Source organism: Seriola aureovittata, chromosome 14 (genome assembly GCF_021018895.1).
Source record: "Seriola aureovittata isolate HTS-2021-v1 ecotype China chromosome 14, ASM2101889v1, whole genome shotgun sequence".
Lineage (NCBI taxonomy): Eukaryota > Metazoa > Chordata > Actinopteri > Carangiformes > Carangidae > Seriola > Seriola aureovittata.
In genome coordinates, this window is record NC_079377.1 from 10,251,268 (window position 1) to 10,274,518 (window position 23,251).

Below are 23,251 nucleotides of genomic sequence, written 5' to 3' on the forward strand. Positions count from 1 at the left end.
AACTAAGTGATCAGTGAGAGGAGGAGAAATTGGTCTTGGGTGTAATAGCCCCTTGGAGAGCAAAAGAGTATAAAAGAGTAGTCTCTGTTACTCACTTAAGACTGCAACCACAGTGCCCTGAGCTGATGAGATGATTTTTTTTTGGAGGGGCTGGAGGAAACGCGGAGGGAGAGCAGCAGATGGGTGGTCTAAGAGCACCTGACCCGACTGGGGCAAGGCCTTTAAATCAGCTAAAGGGCCATCAGGCGACACTTAATCACACATGGAGAGACCCTTTACAGAAGGACGGGCACTTGAAACCGCTTGTGCAGCTATGTTTCTCCTCCTCGAGAGCCGGTATGATGCTTACTAGAAAACATATCTAACAACTTATTTTAATTAACACAATCAGTGGCGTGCAGAAAGGTCGGTCCGCGACTGAGATGATTACAGTAGTTTTACACATTGCTTTCTAAGCAGGGTGCATCAGATGCTATCGTTAGCTCGGAGCAAGCTAAGCGTTCAGGCCAAGTCGTGCATGAACCGGGTATACCTGTTGTGTGCAGGAGTTGACACATCTGTGTCAGGCTCAGCAACATATGCGTCCCTGCGAATTAGTGTTTGAAGGCTTTTATCTCGAGGGTATGCAGAGGATAAGATGCCTGTTACCAGGTGTTTATGTTCAACAGAGTCACCTGATCTTCACGACATGTTGACACGTCTGATTAACTGTGGTATGTTTAAGTTGTTAGAGTCAGTCCCTCCCATTACATAAAGCAGCATTAACATAGGTCGGCCACTGTATAGTCCCAGCTTGATGCATACAGTGTTATCCTACCGTCACAAAGCCACAGATATTCAACGCTAATATTGCCCGTCATGCACTGACATACAATATCAAAACCTGAGCTCTTTATGCAACCGAGAGTATTCTGCGAATATCAAACGTGTCATTACTCATCCAAACATGCTTCGCAAACGACGACGGGGAGAGAGAGGGAGACAGAGGAGCACACAATGCACTGATGCTAATGTGTGCAAGTGTACAGAAATAGAAACACAGTGCTGTCTTAGTCATCCCGAGATGTGACATGATAAGAACAGACAGATACAGGGAGTCAACGCTCAATACAAACACACAAGCTGTACAGTATTTCAGCACAGAGGGAGGCCAGAGTGTCAATACTGTTTGTGTTAGCAGAGGATGTTACATCAGGGTGCCTGTCTGTCAGATAATTACTCTGCTGTGTCAGTTAGAGTAAGTTAAGTAAACTCTGACCTCCGCGGGTCAAGGAGGCATCGACTTATATTCTAACTAATATTGTGAAGAGTACGGTCTAGTCCTGCTCTATACGAAAAGTGCTCTGAGATAACTTCTCTTGTGATTTGGTGCTACGTAAATAAGAGTTGACTCGACTTGCCGTTTTCTAATTCATCCGCACGCCGTCGTGCTGCAGAGCCCTGCAGTTTAAGGTTCAAGTCATCATCGCAGCCATGACTACCCTCATCATTAAGTGATTAGCTCTTTCTATGAATATCTATCTGTCATGCATGTGCCCCTGCCACACACTCAATGATTATTCTATTAAAGAAATAGAGCGTACATGCATGTATGCTTAGAAAAAAAAAAAAAAAAAATCAGAAATTCAGCCACACCAACATCAAATGTCACGGTTTATGTGAAATGCAGCAAACCTTATGCACCGTATAGAGATTTGTGCTGCACACACTGCTCATTATGCAAGCTGTGAAGACTACATAAATAACACCACTCAAGCTGATAAAACAGCCCACTAATAGGAAATAATGCACATTTAGTGTTATAAAAATCAAATCAGCAAATGGCAGTGCATGGTGGTGTAATGGGATGACTTCATTTTCACTTAGAGAAAAACAAAGAAACACAAACTCTCCATCAATTCTCATTCATCCTTACGTTAATTTGGTCTCAAATGACTTATAATTAATTTAATGGCGCTACTAAATGAAGTTAAAAAGCTCATTTAAAAACTGTTTTGATACCATTAATACGGAAAGTTATTTGCTTACATGTTTTTTTGTATTTACATACTGCAGCAGCTTTGTTTTCAGGTAGTGGCACTATCTTGGTTTGTTTATGTATATGTATGTGCAACATGTTCAACATAATGCAGGAGTATCCCAGGAGTGCAATTTATCTTCATAAAAGCACAGTGACATGGTTACAGTTAAGCAGTATATACAGAACAGATACTAAGAGCATCCTATCCATTACCAGGGCTGGAACAGGCCCAAACCACATATATGGAAAATAAACAGATGGATTTTTATTTTTTGTCATTGCACACTGAGCTGTTTGTATAGCCAATAGGCTGCTTTTGCTCCTTTCACTCACTGGATATTGCTGGCGTGGGATGCTTTGGAGTCTGGCTGAAGTGACAAACTAGCATTTTTTTTTCCCTCCCCTAATGCATAAACGATGCCACAACACTGTTATTCATTTCCATAAATCCATTTAAATACACATTAAGATCAAGCGCAGAGGAAATAACATTCAAAAATCCTTGTACGTAAGTGCAAATAAAGGTTGAGTGCATGCGTGCATGTGCACACGCGCATATGTACGTACTTTACGCGTGTCAGTGAGCGGGTGTGTGTATGTGTGACGATGATGTGTGTGCGAATGCATAAACCAAATCCTAACTGTCAGTGAGAGAGATAGGGGTCACAGGTCGGCAGCTTTCCAGAGGCTTTCTCTCTATCTCCTCTGACAGTTCCCAAGATGCAGTGGGCCACCGGGGCACTGTGTCTGTCGCTGTCTGTCTGTCTCCCCTGAAATCCGTCCCAAGTAGATCAGTTCCCTCAGAACGCTTCACTCTGAGCAGGTCAAGGACAGACTGCGTCTCCCTTCAGGAGTCCACAGCTTTCTCTGTTAACGAACCACTCTGCCTCGCTCCAGCTAACCGGGACGACAAAAAGAGATTTAGTGGAGGGAAAAAAAAAAAAAAAAAAAGTGTTTTTCTGAATACAAAACTGTTGATAAACAAACCACTACCACTCCTCACAAAAGCCCCTTGTCTCCTTTTTGAATGATGCTCGTTCCTTTTGGAATAAAACTACACAATAAAGCATAAGTAAAACTACTGATCTACTCTCTTTGGAGAGGCATTCTACAGTGCACTCGTTTTCCTTCTAGTTTTTGAAAACATCGCCAGAAATGTAGCTCTTTAAAATACAAAAGGCATCCTGGAGCCACTACCAGTAGTCAAGTGAGGATCCCTCTGCATACAGTCACATAATGAAAGAATCTCCTTCCTATTCAAAGTATAATTAGTGATCACTGCCACTACAAGCTGTTCTTTTCCAGTGTTCCTCTTTCAAAGTGCACTTTATTGAACTACGACGACATCACACGTGATGTCACACTGTACATTTCAAGTGTCTGCCGCTGTGTGTTTTTTCAGTCCTATCTCCGTCTTGAGTCATTCAACTCGCATGGAACCATTCAGGTAACATGAATGAGATGAACCTTCACCGGCGAAAGTACGGTCTCTCGTGGCTCTCATCTTTACGGCGCACGACGCAGAAATTGTAGTTCACACACGCTTCACACTCAAAGCTTCTCTGCTAAGCCACTGGCGCCGCTGGAGATTGAGAAGAGGTATTGTGAGGCTGTGATCAAACAGAAGGTAAAGCCGTGTGGGGCAAACTGTTGTGTTCCCGTGGAAGAAACAAAGCTGGGGTGGGGGGAGGTAACAAGGGGCAGATGAGCAATGCGTCCGCTGCACGATAGGGAAGCGTGGAGGGCAAGCTATGCTATGGATGGACTGTAGAGAACACTATGGTAGGAAAAAGTTGTTTGAAAGTCCAATTACTGTTTGGAACAGTGGCTTGAACAGTTCACAAAAGCGGAGAACATCCTGCCAAATCTAACTTTAGGAGCTGGGAAGAGGTGACGCATGGAACAGTATTCCCTACTTCCAGCCAGGGTTTCTTCTAGGCTACCTGTGTCACACCGAACAGGGGCTATATGAAACATGAAACCTTTGTGTTACAGGTTGAGAGTCATCTTTGGCGTGCCATTTGACTCAAAGCTGCCTGATGTGTCGCCACTGTCCTTCAAGATGTCATGGAATCATGCACTTCAAACCGTCAGCAGCGTCTTGGATACCAGTGGCAATGCTCTTAGCTGCCAGGCAGGTGTAGCAGGATGTATGGGGAGCTGGCACTGTGTTGTGTGTTGTTGTCGAATGCAAAGTTTGGGTATGATAGTTGTTTATAAATCCAGTTTTGGCTATAGTTATCCAAATTACATGCAAATTTAAAATCAAGCTACTTCAAAGCGTAGAGCGGGCAACTGAATCAAAACTGAAGTCCTTCGCAAAGCACATTGAAAATGCATTTGACTCTACCTTGACGAGCTTGTCATGTCATGACATCAAAAGTTAGGCGTGGATACGTCTCTTCAGTCTACACAAGATACGCCTGCAGTTTCCAGAGCGAAAACACGAAACGCGTGCAACAAAGTCCAGCAGGGAGCCACCAGTCCTGACCCTGCCCATGGAAGGCAGACCCATTCACATCTAAGGGAAGGCTAAGTGTATGAAAGGCCAATGGCCTAAAGCGCTGCACGCAATGTATATTTGTAAAAAAAAAAAAAAAAAAGTGTGTCACATACACAATGAGTGGGGCAGCGTGACTCTGGTTGTCTGCCAGCATTGCAGGCTTGACTGCATTTATTTCCTTGTGCCCACAAAAAAAAAAAAAAATTGAAGATCTAGAATTGGCCTTGTGCCAACTCTATTTCATGTTGACTAAAATCTGCCTTCCACATATGCCATTACATTCGAAACACTGCTCGTACAGAATCAACCACATCCAGTTCACCACAACAGACATTTAAGACTCTTACTTTCACATGGATCCCGGTCACAGTAAGTCTGATGCACACAAGGATCTCTTGTAATGAACTGTTTCATTCATTGTTGAGGGTGCTAAGTGAGGTGGCAGCTCCCAACAAAATATTCATTCCAAAATATCTTTCAAGCTTATTAAGCAGGGTTCCTCTCTAAATCACTCAGTGAAGACAGCTCTGTTGCTGGGACTGATTTTGGCTAAGGCAGTGAATGATCTATGGGTGCCCCTCCCTGTCCTCCTTTCCTTGCTGCCTAGCGATAAGAGAGGATTTGAGTTGTACCACACATAAAGTCTGTCCTTTATGCATAAAACTTTAGAAGTTGGTTGAGTTCAAGGACAATTCTGATGGATAAGTTCCATTGACCTCGCCGTGATGGCGAAAGACAGAGGAGTTTGCATTGTCTAAGCCCTTTGTGCATATTGTTAATATTACTTGGAGCAAACAGCTATGCTCTGACATACTAAACAGTTGTTTGTTTGCTGAGGAGACTGGCTGCCAAGCCCCTCTTGAAACTAAGGCTCGTTCATTTGCTTTGTGACAACATCTCACAAATATGTCGAGGCTCTATGTGGCTATACTGCAGGCACAGTATATGTCCTGTAATGTACCAAAGGTGTTATTCAGTAACAACAACAACAACAACAACAACAAAAAGCATTTAGGGAAAAAAAATGTTTATCTATCAAGCATGTCTGATTCCATCTTCAGGTTTGTACTTAATTTGGAACTTAGGGGGCTTTCACGCCAACAGCAGAAGCTCAAAAACAATGCAATGGATTATCTTGGTATAAAACGCGATGTTTTGCCACAGGGTGTAAGTTAAGAAAATGAAATACAAGCTAACAAGTCCACATTCAAAGCTTATCAAAAACCGAGACAGCATGCTATGGTGTTTGTCCTTGGGCTTCTTTGAGGCCAAATTGAACAACTGTGGAAAGTCTATCAATTTTCTTTTTCATATCAGTGCTGGTAAGGTTCGGAGCAAATTAGCAGAATGGTCAGCCTGCCCTCCCGAGAAGAACAATAGCATGAATCTTTTCAGAAAGTGCCCTAAATGTTTACACTCAAGTAACAAATTCTTCTATTGGGCATAATTATAACAAGAACAAAGGAGGAAGACTGGTGATGTTGTTACAGGACGACAAACCTAAGTCCATGTAGGCAGGAAGTCGAGAACGATGGATGGGCAAACAAAAACATCAGACTTTAACACCAGAGACTTCTGTTTGTTTCCTGTTTCCTGCAGGCAGTCAACCTACAGTTTTTTCATGAGGTATTCTCTAATAAGGTATTCTCCCTGGTGTGTGTACTTGCATGTATTTAATTGGCCAGCGCTGTGTGCTGCTGGATGAAGTTGAAAAAAAAAAAAAAAAAAAAAAAATGAAAATTACCCTACTGCAACGAGACCCCCTGTTGAACCAACACACTGATGTCATCTCACATAACCTGGAGAAAGTGGATCCGCCTCGTAAACTCCAGATGCTCACCAGATAAGAGGCCATTGCATTCGTAGTAATTTAGTTAAAGTTTCTTCATTCCTGACATATGCTGTGTTCTCTCATTTGTCTGCCTCTGCGCATGTTGTTCCTGTTGTGCTAACTGTGACCTACCTCCTGTCAAAAGGTGGAAAACATAAATCCAACATCCCACTGCTCCTTGTGCTCCCGTCACTGGGGAATTTTTTTTTTTTTTTTTCCCCTTACCGTGAGTTTGATTACAATGTCCATCAGCATCTGAATTTGCAATTTACTGAACTAAAAATCAAATTTTCTCCTCAATGAAATGGTTTCTGACTGTGAAGTCATTCACAGAATGTCAGCAGAAGCAATCTAAAGTTTTTAAATAGTTCGGTACAAGCAAGCAATCTTCTTCTTTAAGGGATGCTTTAGATTCTTGCCACAGTTCTCCCGGGTGTCATGTTCAATAGCCCGAGTTTACGAGAGAGGGGAATATTCACAGTGTCAGTGTAACACCCAGCAGGGTAGTTTAGCAGATGTTCTGTCTTCGAGTCAACACTTTAATTAGTATTGTGTTGTGGAGAAACAACAGCTTCTTATTCCCTGTCAACATGCCCCTCCGGGCTACCAATTAATAAAAAACACCTCAAAGATTAGGTTCTCACCACTGCACCGCAATGAGTTCTAGATGAAACACTGATTACAACCGAGATTACAACGAAGACAACTCGATGTGTATAATGCTTGCGCTCAACTCTGATCTGACCGCATGCTGTTCAGTGACACAAAAATAATGTTCAGAAACTCTAGTAATACACAAAAGCAGGAGAAGTGTGCACCAGTCGCACGTCACGAGCAGCAGCACGGTCTTATGAAGCAGTCCGACATATGTCAGACACTGCTGCTCCTCCATACTAATGCCACTGTCCCGGCATGAAGCTACATCACATGATGTCATGTGTCTTCACAGCTGTATTCTATGTTTTTCTATCATGACTCATGCATGTGTAAATCGCATTCATGTGCGTTCAGTATTCAACCTGGCCAGCTAAAAGATGTTAGTGATTCTACACCACTTCCTGCAGAGATCTCACTGCTTGGGCAAAGTTACAGACATGTTACAGCATCCACGGTGGGAGCAAAGAAGACCTGGTTTCCATGCCAACAGCCTTTACCCACATACGGCCACTGGCACAGAAACCCATTTAAATTCAGATACTCAATCGGCATGAGGAAATTACTGGAAATAACCAGGCCAGATAGTGACCGGGAGTCGGAGACAGAGGAGGAATGAGTGAAAATAAAACAAAGAACAAAATTAAAAAAAAGAGAAAAAAAAGGATGAAATGATAAAACCCCCTAAAGTCGCTCAGCAGTGATAGAAATCTTCAGGAACAGACCAACTCAGTATCCATCTGGAGCAGCAAACAGCAGCTGTGGGGTATGTGGAGAAATAAGTGCAAATCCACACCGTTCTATAGAGCTTCAGGCACTCACACATACAGCATGAGAGGCGTGAAAGTGGCTCTAGACCTAGCATAACTTCAAATAAATGCCAGATTTCAAACAGGTTTCTGCCTTTAGTAGTAGAGGACCTTGTGCTACATACAAGGTTAAAATATTTTACTGTTGAAATATAAGAAAAAGCTTCCTTCCAAAAAAAAAAATAAAATAAAATAAAAAAATTGGTAATTTCCTAAAACAGCTGGGCGCTGTAGTTTTTAGCAAGCATTATTCAAACTGTAAATAGTACATTTGTCGGGGACTATTTCTAGCAGTGGATTAAAACAGATTGGCGATCCAGTCAGTATTGTGTATGTATGATTGACTTAAAACAATGGAAGTTGTGGCAAAGAAGAAAAAGTTATATCAAGCTTCGGATGCACTTACAACACGTGTTATTATCATCAAGTCACTGTTGGGTTTGATCTTTTCATGGTATTTGTTGACTGATCACCACACTTATTCATTATGAGCATACAGTATCCACAATCACTCTTATAATGTACTGGTTAGAAGTTGCATGTGGACACATAAAGGGAAATGTTAAACACTTAATCATTTATTTCTCTCTTTTTTGTGAGTAAATACATGTATAATTTAAAAAAAAAAAAAAGAAAAAAAGGAAAATGTTCTCCTTTGCTAGCACCAAATGGTCAGTTGGTTGTACGTGTGAAACGCCTTACAAACAGATCAGTTAAACTCTACACTGGACACGCTGTGATTCTTGTAAACGTGTGTGCACATTTTACGAGAATGGCTACTGGAGTGCACACGCAGAAGCACTTTAAGACTGCTTCTCTCATATCTCGGGGCACAATGGCTGCTCAAAGCTAGGCCAAGCGTTCAATACACACTGAAGCCCAAATATTTTCAGACCCATGGATTTGTTTCGCTGAGCTGCATTAAAGGAGGGCGACATCCGAGGCAAAGAGAACATTACTTCCATGTGACAGCAGGCTGTTTACTCCAGTGCCTCGTATCCCCTTGGCCTCACTACTGGACTGGGTGTCCCCTTGTATTGATCGAAAGCAAACTAAGTGGTCTAATCCTTGCATGCCACCGCAGAGCAATGGGACAAAACTGTCTGGAGTACTTCCTGCTTGCCTGTGTGTGTGTGTGTGTGTGTGTGTGTGTGTGTGTGTGTGTGTGTGTGTGTGTGTGTGTCTGTTAAAAAGGACTGTCACGACTGTACTGAAAGTGCCCTATTTTATAAGAAAAGAAAATTCCAGGAATGTGCCTGAAGATTTACAATACAGGCCTACTCAAAGATCAAAGAATTGATCATGTAATTCCTTTATATTCTGGACTTATCTGACTATAAAAATAAAGCCTAAATATGAGGAACACTGGCAAAATTGGTTGCGTTGCTATTTATAGCTAACTGTCAGTGAAATCCACTTCTCTGTGGAGTGATTGTTTTAATTTTTTTAACTTTCTTCGATTTTTTTCCTTTTGAATCTTTTTAAAATATTTATTTGAATTGATGCTTTTGTGGACTGATGCAAAACAGGATCCTTTTACTTTCGTCTGTATGTGCTTAAGAAAGATCAGACCCACGTCTATTACAGATCACATAGTACATATCAAGCCCGGGGCCCTGACAGACTATTCTCAAGGTACAAAGACACAAGAATGAGCATTGACTCAGACACATTAGAAATCAAGTGAGAGGGGCTGGACTTTGCCCCTAGGGCAGAGACAATGGATGCTAGACCCACACAAACTCCATTGTTGATATAATATTGACATGGCACTAATAGCTCTGGCTATAAGACTGGGTGGATGAGCAACCAGGCAAGACAAAAATTGCGTGAAGGCCAGGCTTACCCCTCGCTGAAGCCTTTCCACGACCCACTTTAGCTCAACAGCAAACACCATTCTGTTTGTCTCTGTACATTACTCTCAGATGCTTGACCACTGCAGGCAAACTCCCTCAGGAAGTCTAGACTGGAGTTTAAGTCCCACAAACACAAACACACACCCACACACACACACACCAGGCCAGCTTCTGAATGAAAACTAGAGCACTTTTTCAAACCCCAGTGGATGTTACAGAGAAGGCAAAATGCAATATGGCAATATCACCTCACACACTAAGCTTACTGGTAGTGTTTTGGCTGATCATCAGAATCGCTTCGCACTTGCAGAACAGCACTGATGACTTCACCACACACAGACACACACACACACACACTGTCTGTGTCTCCTGTCTGGGTCACCAACAAAAATGCATTTTACATGCCATATTATTCCTACTGGCATCAAAAACAGCGTGTAGTGATGAGAGCAAATGCATGCTTAACACCATTCACAACCGTCTTAATTCATTTCACATGCATGATGATCTGAGAGAAATTTGATTCATCTTGGCCAGCATGGCTTGTATATATTTTTTTTTCCCTCTCTCCAGTGGAGATAATTGGTTCTATAAATACAACTTGGAGACACCGTGTCTACAGTCCATTCAAAAAAAAAAAAAAAAAATCACAGTTGCATCAGTGGGATGAAGTGTTTTAGAGATGATGAAGAGAAGATGTGAAGATTGTTTTATTCTTTTTTTATTTATATATATATCTATATATCTATATATATATATATATATATATATATATATATATATATATATATATATATCTTTGCCATCATCTCACCAATCATTCTGAAGTGAAAGGGGCAGCGCTGGTCTGAAAAGTTGAAATACTTTTATCATTCCAGACTCAAAGCACTGCTCTGAAACCCAGTACAGAGTCTATGTGAACACATGCCACGCCCATTGTAGACTGCTGAGGATGTCAGTCTGCATCCCCCACAGAACAAACCAGTGTGTGTTTGTAGTGCAGCGATTTAGAGGACATGCCACGCTACTGTGTGCTCACTTTCCCTCTTCTCTTTACGTCATTGCTTCACATGATGTAAAAAGGAGGAAAGAAACGTGAATGTGAAATGCCAGATAACATATTCACTTTCTGTCATTACTTATTAGTTTTAAATTATTTTAAAATATAAGTATTCTTTATTCATTATCTCGATTCTAACATCTTACGAGATATACTATTCAAAGGAGAGGCCCCAGAGCTGCTATCTGCCTTTGATTTGATGGTTTTAATTCACAGATAAGCGTTTCTTCATGTAATAATTGAAAGTGTGCTAACAAATTAAATTAATTTAATTGCAAGTCACTGTCACCTAGTTTTTTTTTTTTCTTTTTTGTCTTTAGTTGAGACTCAGTGCATGAGAGTTGAATCTTGCCATTATAAACCAATTAAAACCGGCAGATAAAAAGTCAGCATTTTGACTTGAATGATGAGAAGTCATTGTTTTATCAGACATAATATTAGTTCCCTTGTGATTTGTGACTGACAGCTGTACAATTCATCCCAGCTGTAAATGTTTTGGGGCCAGGAGCTGTGAAATTGAGTTTTTCTCCTTGTCTGAAGACAGGATGCCAAGACTATCCACTAGAGAAATATCTGAAAATGCAGCAAGCTTCCCATGAAAGTTTCTTTCCTGGAGACCCATTGCTCTGTTGTAAATTGCCTGCATTTCAGCTTATGCAAATATATCTGGTAAAAAGTGATATTTTCCTCAGAGATGCTCATCTCGTTCCCTCTATCCCCATGACAATCCATCAACACAGATAAAACCCAACCATCTCCAGCTTCATTTTTCCTACTCATAGATTTCCTTTGGCAGAGTGAGGCGGCATCACTTTTCTGAGGACTAGTTCAGTTCATGTGTATAGTGAACAAGATTTCTTGGAAAGTATGTTTTTTTTTGTTTTTTTTTGTGGTTACATATTGCATCCCTTGGGCCAGCACATTGATCCGTCCTATTGTGTTCCTTATTGTTGTGTCAGGTCAGCAGGAACAATGAAACCAGCCACAGTAACCGCACTCAGCAGGTAGAGCACTCAGATTATAATATATGCACACATGTGCTGTGAGCTGCCCGCTCTGCTTCCACTGCTGAAATGAGCTCCGTGGGCCTGCATGCTTAGGATTAATATGCATGACGAAAGGGGGGAAAATAAAAGAAGTTCCAAACTGCATTTTTTTCCCCCTCACGTTAACGCAAAAGGAAGGTTCACGACGAGTTCGCCATCAAAAATATCCCTCAGCACCTCCAGCACGAGCCCCTGCTCCTCAGATGATCCAAACACGGTTTGAGGAATGGAAGGGAGAGTAAAAGGAGCAGAGGAGGGCTGGGATCAGGATGAGCTACACTCAAGCTCACATCTCATGGACAGAAGAATCCTTTTAGTGTTATCATAGGCTGCAGATATGCTCAGGCTACGAGGCTGCACGGGAAACTATTAACACTTTCTCTTGATAACAAAAGACAGGGTCTTATCAGGATGGTAGAAGTGACACAGAATGCATTAACATTTATGGTGCTCTCTCCTCTGCTTTTGTGTCATCTCCAGAGTGCCCACTCTGTTCCCTTCTCCTTAATGCAGTTCAGCACTTTGCCCATTCACCCCTTACTGTGTGAACTGCTGCAGAAGAAAATAATGACCATACAAAATCCCCTCTGCATGTTTGGCATAAGAAAATAGCCCATTTTCTAAAAGTGGAGCAGACATTACCCTAGTTCTCTCAAAATCTAAACACGAGTCAGTAAATAGTCCCTAAAAACAAGATGCCCATTTAACTGCCTTTAAGAGAGATTAATAACACACAACTTTTAAACTGCATCATCACCGAAGCAAGTTTGGATTTTCATTGTGTGTATGTATGTGTGTGTGTGTGTGTGTGTGTGTGTGTGTGTGTGTGTGTGTGTGTGTGTGTGTGTGTGTCACTGTTGAGTCAACAGCATACATCCTGGTAGAATTTAAGAGCATCTTTTGGTAAACGTCTTTTTTTTCTTTCCTTTTTTTGTTTGTTTTTGTTTGACTTGTTGTTGATGTTTTATTTAGCTGAACACAATGTTTGTTGCTCCCTCTAGTGGCGCAGCTCTCAAACTTTAATGAGCCTTCACTGAACCGTCAGCCAGATGTCACAAATGTGGAAAGCTTCCGCCGTTCAGAATATCAACAGCTCTCGACTCCCTCAGTGAAGGCAACACAGACTTGTATTCAAAGCAGAGCTACTGAGTGTCAAGATCCATTCATGGACCAAGCTGCCAACATATCAGTCAGTGGTAACAGCAGACAGCAGAGTTTGGGCCTTTACTTAGTTTGATGTGAGAGTTAACAAAGCAACCTGTGTCATAATTCTGGCAAAGAACACAAATGCACCACACTGACAGGAATATGAATTCTGTGTGAAAGCATAGGATAAAAAAGGTTCCTGCTGCTGCTGATAACACCCACCTTTAAACATCGGACACCTGGAAAGAATTATGCATGTAATGCTGCTGCCAAGGTGTGTGTAAGGTTTGTCAAACGAGACCCAAAATCCAAGATTCATGTTTACTGTCTATTTTTCTCATATAAAGAAAAAAGAAAAACTATTCAGACGCAGAGGATTAAGAGGTTAGAGTCCTTACCGTCATTACACAGTGGTCCTCCAAATGTCGTCATGCTGCAGTCACAGCTGAAGCCCTCCCACTGCTGAAGGCACACACCCTGGTTGGCACACGAGTCCTCTTGGCATGTAGTGCTGGGGCCTGCATGTGGAGACAAACAGTGGGTCAGTGAGGAGGCTGACTACAACAACGGGCAGATAAGTCTGCAGTTTCACTCTGCAGTGAAATTAAATGTCACGTAGAACATACAGACAATAGGCTTCTGCTAATGGAAGCATACACAGGACAAACATACATATTCTATGCAAACACACTAACTGTGTAGTCATGTTTTATATTCTTTCTGCAAACAAGAAAGCTAGAAATTACAAATCTCCAGGTGGCTTTACTACCTAGGAACATAGAACATACGTAAAAAAAAAAACCCTACAAAAAGTATTTCAATAAATTTACATTAGTGATTTAAATATTTTAGTTAGTGTTTTATATTTAAGAATAACAGAATACAGAATATTACATGGAACAGTAAGTATTAGGTTACAGCCTCCGTTTAGATGTGGCTTTTATACAGTACAGCAGTGTCTATCTAAACTTTGTCTCGATCTGATGCATCTCGATCAATGTTACACCACCAAGTAAAATGCGTCTACTACAGTACACAATACACTCCGTAATCCAGTTCTCCTCCAGACTGTCACACACCTCTGACCACCTGCGGAGATGGTTTGCGCGATCAGATTACAATCAGCCTTCAGTGATCACCCACAGTGCACGTTATAACCAGCCGTGACTGGGCTCACGGGACAACGATCCTCAGTCACTTCTTAAGCTGTAGAGTCCTGAGATATCCGTGTGCTTTTTAAATAGCAACGTAACAGTGCGTCCAGTTAACAGTCAGTGTTTAATCTTCGTGTTTGTATCGGTCAGTCAGTGTTGCTGTCGGTCCGAGCGAAGATGCGGTAAATGCACACCTGTACAGACTGTATTGTCTGTGTGACTGAGTAAGCTGATGTTAGTGGAATGACAAGGATTAGTGTGGATGAGTGTTGTTGTTATAATAATATGTATATGTTGTTTATGAGATATTTTAAGTCTGTATTCATATTGCTTTTGGACTATTTACAATACAATTCTGTCCACTTTTTTCAGTCATTATTGATTATTGTCAACATCAAGACAAAAGTACCGATAGGGAGGACATCTACTTCTTTTTTTGATAGTTTAGCCATTATCACATCAATGGCGGAGAGTGCGTTTGTTTTATTATTTATTTATTTATTCTTGTGAAATTAAAAGGAGTCGCTCAGCTGTTGAATATACACACACATTACAACTGCATCCTTATATATGTCTTTCTTTTCTTTTTCCTAAAAGTGCAGCAACAGTGGGGGTTGCTCAGTCTCAGAGTAGCTATGGTAACTGCTTAATAGTTTAAGCATTTGCTGTAGCCCACTCTCAAGGCTGAAAAATGCAAAAAGCAAAACACTGTACACAGTGTACATTTTGTAAACAAGAAAAAAAAAAAAAAGAAAAAATACAATTAAATTCATGATGACAAATGGTTCTGGAATACATTTGAATATATATCAATTGAAATTGCATGTAACTACATGGTATACTAATGATTACTACTGCTCATGATTATTCATAGTACTCATTGCCAAATTGTTCACATTGCAATAGGGCAAATGTGTCATAAATAGATTGGATCCTATTTTAACTTGACTTGGCTTGTGAATCAAGTTAACAATGAGACAGCAGATGTGTGACAGCATACTTTTTGTATAAAAAATGCATCTGAATTGGCTTTAATTACAGCCAGAGACTGTAACAGGAATATGGCGCTGATAAACACGGGACTTAGAACAACAATGATTCATTTAATGTAAAACAGAAAAATGACTTAAGTTTGAATGAAAACCTTCGTTTTTGAGAGGAAATTCATGCAGGAGAAACGTTTTAACGACTGTCATAAGTCATGCAGAAGTACATGTACGAAAAATGAAAAAAAAAAAAAAAAACATAAGCACAGAAAAAAATGTCCAAGATAAACAACATACAGTATGTTGGTGCAAATCAAAATGTGAGCCCCATAGACTTTGATACAAGATGGTAATGGTACTTGTATTCCTATGGGACTGAAGCCCACTCCATATGGCTGGTGGGTGAGTGGCAAACTAGGCCGTTATCTTGCTCAGGGAGATGTGGAAAGTGTGAAGGTAGAGACTGTGGAGAGGTGGAAGGTGTGGGGGGGGGGGCAGAGGCATTACAGATGCAAAGAGGGAAGGGATATCAGACTCCGTATCAAAACAGACAAAGCTATCTACCTTGCAAGTCAGCTTTCATCAATGCAACTTTTGTCGGCAAAATAATAGGAAAGGAAAAGGCAAAGTATACCAGCTGTTAGTAAAGCACCAAGACGTCAGAGATGGAGCAACAGAGACACAGGCTGTTGAAGCAGGAGAGACAGAGTGAGGAGTGAAGTGTTTGTTTGTCCTCAGACAGAGCCAGAGGGGAAGAATCGTACTGTATCATGGATGGCCAGGTTAAGTCAAACTGTAACAGCAACTACTCTCTAAAATGGCATCAGCAATATGAAGTAAAAGCATGCAATTGTTACGTCATTAATATGTGAAGTGGTTACGACTGCCCATGATGTTCAGTAAAATTGAAAGCCATAGAAAAAAAGCTGCATATTTTCTCTCATGTATATTCTGAAATGATCTCTGCTTTATTCAAATACTATCAGCAACTATATTCTACCTCCTGACTCCATCAGCGCAATCCAATAAATGTGTTATCGCAGGAGCCATTTTCCATTGAGAGTGACCATTGATTCCGAGCGGTACACAGCGAAAAACAACAAGTTCGACAGACCTGCACAGGGTGCTGAATTTGATTAGATTTGTAATGACGGAACATGAAAAGATCAGAAGTTGCGTACTCAATAGAAAAAGAGTGGATGAATTGTGAAATTAAACTAAGTGAGTGACGATGAAAAATAAATCAAATATTGTCTCTGGATGTGGTGCACACATTGGACTGGGCAAATGATATTCATGCATGCAACAAAGGCTTCATACATAATTCAAAAGGATTGCTTCTGGCAAACTCTCAGATCCAGCAAGCATGCATAGAGCAAAACAGAATGGGGATAAAATGGGAAATAACACTGGCAGTACAAATATGGCAGAGAGAATAATCAGATTATGGCCAAGTGAAACAGAAATGATTGCCTGTGGAGGAGTGTCGGTGCTTGATGCATTCTAACAGAATACTAACACACTTTATGGATGTTAAATTATGAGCCACAGGTTGGCAGTGTGGGTGTGCTTCACTGTGTATATATGTCCTTGTCAGACAACTATGAGTATGGGAGGATTGAGCTGCAACTCCGCTGTGTTGTAATGACACCCTAGGTTAGTTTTGTGATACTGACGGGGAAAACCAGAGTAATTAAGATAATTTAAGGGAAACTTGTCTGATTTTATCAATACAATCAAAATCAACCCCCCCTCCTCCCCTCTCAGTTGAAGTTTCCTCACTGGTCCGGGAGACTACTCACCTTCGCATCCTCTCTCTATCTGTCCAACACAATCCAGAGCATCTGACATCAAGTCTGGGAGCCGCCCGTTCAGATCCACTGATGCCAGACAACCTTGGAAACCCTCCTTGGCATGCACCAGCTTGGGCAGATCCTTGTACATCTCTTTAGCCACCCCACCAATGTAAAGGTTACCTGTAAAGACATGAGAAATATGACAATACTGACCCCTAGTGGAAAGAAAACATGGTACAGGGCTTACCATATCATGCCTTTTAAAGGTGAGGTCGTAAGCACAGCATTTTAGACAGCAATGTAATTGGGCTTGCACTGTCATTTTCCAGGCTGGTATTGTTTTCACCTTGCGAGTCTGTGTGTGTGTGTTTGTCATCATGGTGAACTAGCAGAGAGAGAGAGAGATCAGGTTTTGGCAGGTGTTTATATGCCTGTGTGTCTGCGGACAGGTTTTGTCACTGCAATAGTGTCACTACTGTGCAAGTTACAGGGACGAAACTTTATATGTGCACAGTTGAGATCAAAATGTAGATCGAGTGTGAAGATGGGTTTGGTCCAGCACATGCTATAATGAGTAATAACTACTGAGTACTCATTGGTTGGAACATCTTCATGGTGATGGGCATCACAGCTGGTGTGATCCCCTCTAGTTAATTAATGATGACAGTTGTTTGATGACATTTCTACACACATGAAGGAGTGCAGGAGGTTAATTAATGTCAATCTTGCTTAAAAAACACTTTTCCAATTGGGTCCAGTGACATTTTTTCTGAGCTATGACACAATATCAATATTGCTTTTCATTTCATGTTCAAGCCATAAATTTGTCGCCCGCTTTGTACTGATTCATTGAAGTTTTTTAATGACAATGATTACAACATTCTTCAAGGTAGAGCGCTAATTATGCCAATATCCTTTTATCCAAGGTTGGTCTGCTAATTACAAATGCCCTTTTCTATGAACTCCCCACTCCACACACACACACACACACACACACACACACACACACACACACACACACACACACACACACACACACACACACACACACACACACACACACACACACACACACACACACCATTAGTGTTGGCTGCTGGACAGCAGAGTTCTTAAGTTCTTGTTGAAGGGTACCTTAGAGGTGGTAATAAGTGAGGACCAAGATTTTTCCCTCCAACCCCCCCGGGGGTTTACCTGCTGCTACAACCGCAAATATGCTTTTTCTCACCTCTGGGCCACTGCTGCCCCAATTTCATGAAATCTAAAAAAGATATCTGAATTCACTTTGCCTACGCACCCTTCAGGTCCAGGTTTTTGGCTCCTGTGGTCGTCTGCGTGGTGACCTTGGTATCAATCTTGACAGTGTGGAGGTTGTTGGTGTCTCTGGAGATTATGACATTGTGCCAGTGGTTGTCGTTCAGGGGTTTGTTGGAGTTGCCTTTGATCAGGTGGGCTCCGTTGCCCAGGTCAGAAACATAGTGCAGGTAACTGCAACCAGACATCGAGCAACGTGAGCGACAATGTGCAGAAATGAAGGAACATGAAAACATTGTGTTATGAAAAAGACTTAAACCATAGCATTGTCTGTTCGCTGTTGCTGTAACCCAAATACAGGCAGATATTTTTTAGATATATACTGTATAATTAGTCACATCCAAATTATTTACAGCTCCCTTAACAAACCTGTGACTAGTGATAGTGTTTAACCGACAACATACATCAGACAGTAACAAGAGCAAAATAAAAAAAATAATAAAAAAAGTAGAAAAGTCTAATGAACCTTTGAAAACTGGAGCAATAGTGTCTGAGTGCGTTGCTGGTGTTGCTGAGTGTCTGTGCGTTCAAATGTTTACATGAGAGAGTATCAGCAAGTGCAGCCGTCTGAAAAAGAGCTAAATAAAAGGTTTTGGGCTGTGCTCAACAAATTGGTCTTAAATTCTTTGGTCTACAGGCGGTTTATGATTTGCATGCTCATTTTAATTAAAATGTATGCCTTTAATGTTTAGCATGTTGAATAATAATTAACTTCAGGCATTACTTAAAAGAAGGTCATTCTATAGCTGCGTTTCAGTAATAAGAAATGCAGCCTTGTGTAGTTGATTCCCTTTTATGTCGGGTATTTGTTGTGCCTTCATGAAGATTTAAAAAGAGCAGTAATAGCCAACAGCTCTTTCAGAGAATATTCTGGCATAGAGGTGATAAGAAAAGAATTTGAATTCCCATAATAATGGCATGAAAAGCTGTCAAGAATTATATTCTGTTTGGAAACTGCCATAAAATATGAAGAGTTGCATTATTAAAACCATAATCCATTTATATGGATATTCTTACATAAATAAACATCTCGCTACACCAGTATAAAACTAATTCAACACAGATGAAAGCTTTTTTTTTGCTTTTCACATTTGCTGGTCTTTACACCTGGTGGCAGGCAGGTCTGCCCTGCAAATAAAGTCCTGCGTGCACGTGTGCGTGCGTGCATGTGTGTGTATGTTTGTGTGTGTGTGTGTGTGTGTGTGTGTGTGTGTGTGTGTGTGTGTGTGTGTGTGTGAGAGAGGGAAGAGAAGAGCTCAAGAGTTACTGTAGCCTGAGCAGTGACAGCCACAGCAGCTAAATAAAAACATGAAGCCGCCTACACCAAATCAAACTTCCATGGCAGCATTGTTGTTTGACAAATCATCTCCGAGCAGAGCAGAAGAAACAGACTGCACTGACTGCTGCACCAAATATGGAGTCAAATCTACCAGAAAAAGAACAAAATATCTTAAAATATCTACAAAAAGCTGAGTGTCAGAGCTGGAAGATTTAACAGATGTGAGTGGGATCTGCTGTAGATAAGTGGGAGAACACTCAGTCAAAGTTTCTGCACTCAGACTTCAACAGGGAAGTATTCACTTACCCTTTGACCAGCTCCACCACGATGAAGTCGTTCCCATCCCCGCTGTTGTAAAGGATGAGCCCGTCGGAGGAGGTGGTTTTGAACTGGAAGAAAAGGTGCATGGAGTAGTAGGCCTGCAAGGTGGTGAGGGTCACGTAGCTGGAGCGCGACTTGAAGGTGACGGGGTCGGCGATGATGTTCTTGAAGCCAATCATGGCATTGAGCTCACAGTAGTCAATGTCACCGTTTTTACAGAGGTCTATGTAGGCCATGCCATTGAAGGCGAGGCTCTGGAGGTGGCCGATGAAGTTGGACGGCACCATGGACAAGAAGCGCTTCTCTGTCACAATGCCCGTCTCAATGTTATGGAACTCCAGCTGGGTGTGGTCGCCCGCCATTTGACCTTTGACCGGCAGAGGAGGGAGGAGGGAGAGAGGACGTTATGGGGGGTATACGACAATTAAAGAGGCAACTGATGGGTCGCCTAGAAATCTTCTAAATCGGTGGTTCTCAAAGTGGGGTCTGGGGACCCCCAGTGGTCCTTGAGGGGGTTCCTGGGGGTCCCCAGCTAAAAGGGAAATCATTTATTTTCACTATAATTCCACCCATAAGTAACACAGTGAACATATGACTATTTTGGTCATGGGTTTCCAAACACTTTCTGTAACAAAACATTTTAAAGTAAGAATCTTATCAGACAGGGGTCCATGGTCTAATCTGTGTCAGTTTAGCGGTCCTTCATATGAAAACGTTAGAGAACCACTGTTTACAGTGACACCACGTTGTGGGACATTAAAGAAATCTAACATGAATTCCAGGAAAAAGAAATTACATTCTCCACTGCTGTGTGTCAAAATAGTTTGGTTGTAAAATGAATAGCATCATTAATTCAAGTGGGTGCATTTCACCCATAAGGACAGAATTCAGCACATCACACCTTATTATCTTTAGAAATGTGTCTTACATCATTTTATTAGGACAGGTTTTTAACATTTCCCTATGAATCACGAGGAGCAACATTTGGCCTTGAACTGAAAAGAGACCTTCAATAGTACACTTTCAGAAAAACAAATGAATGAATGCTCTCTCCGCAGCGGAGTACAGCACGGAATAATACACTTGAAGTTGTTTTTTATTCTGTATAAGAGCGTGTGTCTTACCTAATATCTGAGAGCCCAACACATGTTACGGATAATTTAAGTGTAAAGGAGGAAAGTGCTATTCTGTCAGAGGAAGAGAGGAAGAGGAGTACCTTCTACAGGCAGCAGATCATCTACGGTCAGTTTCAAACTCTTGCCCCTCCTGAACACACGCACTGTGTGCCACTCATTATCGTTCAGATTCTGACCCGCAAAAATAGTCTCTGGACCTTTACCTGCAGGACAGTCCAAACAATGGTTAACACACATGCATGCATACAAAACAGACACACACACATAATAGAGAGGCTGAGAGATAGGAGATATAAACAGTATCAGAGAGGGAGGGGGGAGGAGGGGCGATCGGAAGGAGGACAGAGTGAATGAGTTAAGTAGTTTGACAGAGACAGAAAACATTAAGGTAAACATAGTTAATGGGCCATAAAAAAAACACATCATTCTGACTTGCATTTGCTGTCCTGCACCATTAGATAGGGCATCACATTCCTGAGTTCTCACTGAACACCATTCTCGACAAACCAAGAGGAGGGAGGCAGTAATCAGGATGTCACATAATTATCACCGACAGTACTCACACTAACTGTTTTGTGAGGTTTTGATTTAACTAAAGAGAAAAGGGATAATTAGATGTTTTATTATAGCTGGTCTCTTATCTTGTGGTTTTTTTTTTTTTTTCCCCCATTCCTCTCATGCCACTTGGTGGCAGCAAATGACTATACCAAAAGGCTACAACAGAGCAAAGCACTTATCTGAGCGTCACTCTCCATCTTGTTTACTTACAGATCCAGCATTTGATTTCGCTCATGTCTAACCCAACACATGAAATGAAACAGTGATACGGGAGGAAATACTTGAATAATGGAAGCAGTGTTCTTGGTGGTGAAAAGAACCCCTTTTAAAGCAAATACAGACAGTCTATTGTTCTTAGAAAATACAGGAAATACAGAATGTGATTTTCATCAGCAGCCTTGAAAATGATTGAGTGTTTTTGGAAAAAGCCAGCAGGTAACAGGTAGCTACGGTAACACTGTGCACAAACTCTATTATTAAATCTGCTGCACTTCATTAAATCCATAAATACCTTCAAATAACCATTCAACTGAAACACATTTCACTAATAAAAAATACTGAACCATCCCCTTCGCACATCCTGAAACCAGCGTGTTAATATTCCATGACGTGTCACTGCTGGCAAGTAGTAAAGCAGATGTCACACAGAATCTAAATCAAATGCGATTCCACATAATCGAATTTGGAATCACAGATAAGATAAATCATTGCAACTGCAACAAATCTCTGTGATCTCATGAGCGGAAAGAAAAAGAAGGAGAAAAAAAAATCTCTCCCAGATACACTTCTGCTTTTAGAAATTCCAACATTGGTCCAATTGGGGCAACGCATTATTTTTTCATGCAGCCTCCGTCTTAGAGCATCTTTGAATTGCTATATGGCTGTGATGTTCCCCTCCTGGGCTCACAGAACCAAACAGACCAATTAAGACACCACTGTGACAATATTAAAATCCCCGGGCTCCGGATACCTTGCCCACTGTGGGGAGCATTTCAGATGGGTGCCAGGTTCGTTCCCCTGAACCCATTTATGGCTATTTATTTCCTGCTTTTCTGCAATCTTCAAAGCACCCAATGCAATGTGTATGCAAATCTGAGGGTGCCAAAGTACTGGGACACACTCAATCTCAGAGGCACAGTTCTGCTTTGTAAGCACTAAACACCGGGGCAGGATTGAAACCAGACGACTGGCGAGGGATTAAGGATGAGAGATATGAAATAATAGGATGGAGTTGGACTTGAAAGCATGCTTGATCTTTGCCTTCCATCATCCTGTCCTTGTTGCACTCCAAGGAGGAAAGAAAGGGAAGGGGGAAAAGAGGTCAATCGTATTAAGCAGCACATTCCTGCACAACATCCACTACTGTAGGGCCTGGTTTTACGCCTGTTGTGCAGTCTGCGGTCCAAACTCCCAGCTGCTGGCCAGACATTAAGGGCCTTTAGTCCGCTGTCTGCCGCGTGCAGCCCTCTCTAGTGCCCTCGCTGATGGTGATCTATCTGCAGTGATGGATCTACAGTGATCCCTCCCTGCCTCATTGACTTCAGGCCCAAGGGAACAGTGGAGAAGTGTGGCACAGGGCAGCATGAGAAGATGTGATTATCCAGTCAATCAGCTCTGGCTGGCTGGATGACAGGCCAGATACTGGTGGTGCCTGACCCGACCGCTGTGACTCACCCAGGTGGAGGGGAAAAAAAAAAAAAAAAAAAGAGGGACTCACTGACCAAGCAGCAGGCCACAACTGCTGGATTACCATCAACACAGACATCAAAGCCAGCACACATA

At 41.6% G+C, this 23,251-nt stretch overlaps 1 protein-coding gene across 19 annotated transcripts in view; it reads right to left on the reverse strand.

Annotated features, from left to right (window-relative positions):
- The window catches only part of LOC130181242 (neurexin-1a), a 248,404-nt gene that overhangs the window by 106,023 nt on the left and 119,130 nt on the right, over nucleotides 1-23,251 (reverse strand). For all 19 annotated transcript variants that reach the window (XM_056395209.1, XM_056395225.1, XM_056395219.1 and 16 more), the window contains 5 exons: nucleotides 20,992-21,114; nucleotides 19,761-20,142; nucleotides 18,159-18,349; nucleotides 16,868-17,041; nucleotides 13,324-13,443 (listed from right to left, as the gene is read on the reverse strand). In XM_056395209.1, the coding sequence (XP_056251184.1) occupies nucleotides 13,324-13,443; nucleotides 16,868-17,041; nucleotides 18,159-18,349; nucleotides 19,761-20,142; nucleotides 20,992-21,114 (990 nt within the window). The remainder of the gene's footprint in view (nucleotides 1-13,323; nucleotides 13,444-16,867; nucleotides 17,042-18,158; nucleotides 18,350-19,760; nucleotides 20,143-20,991; nucleotides 21,115-23,251) is intronic.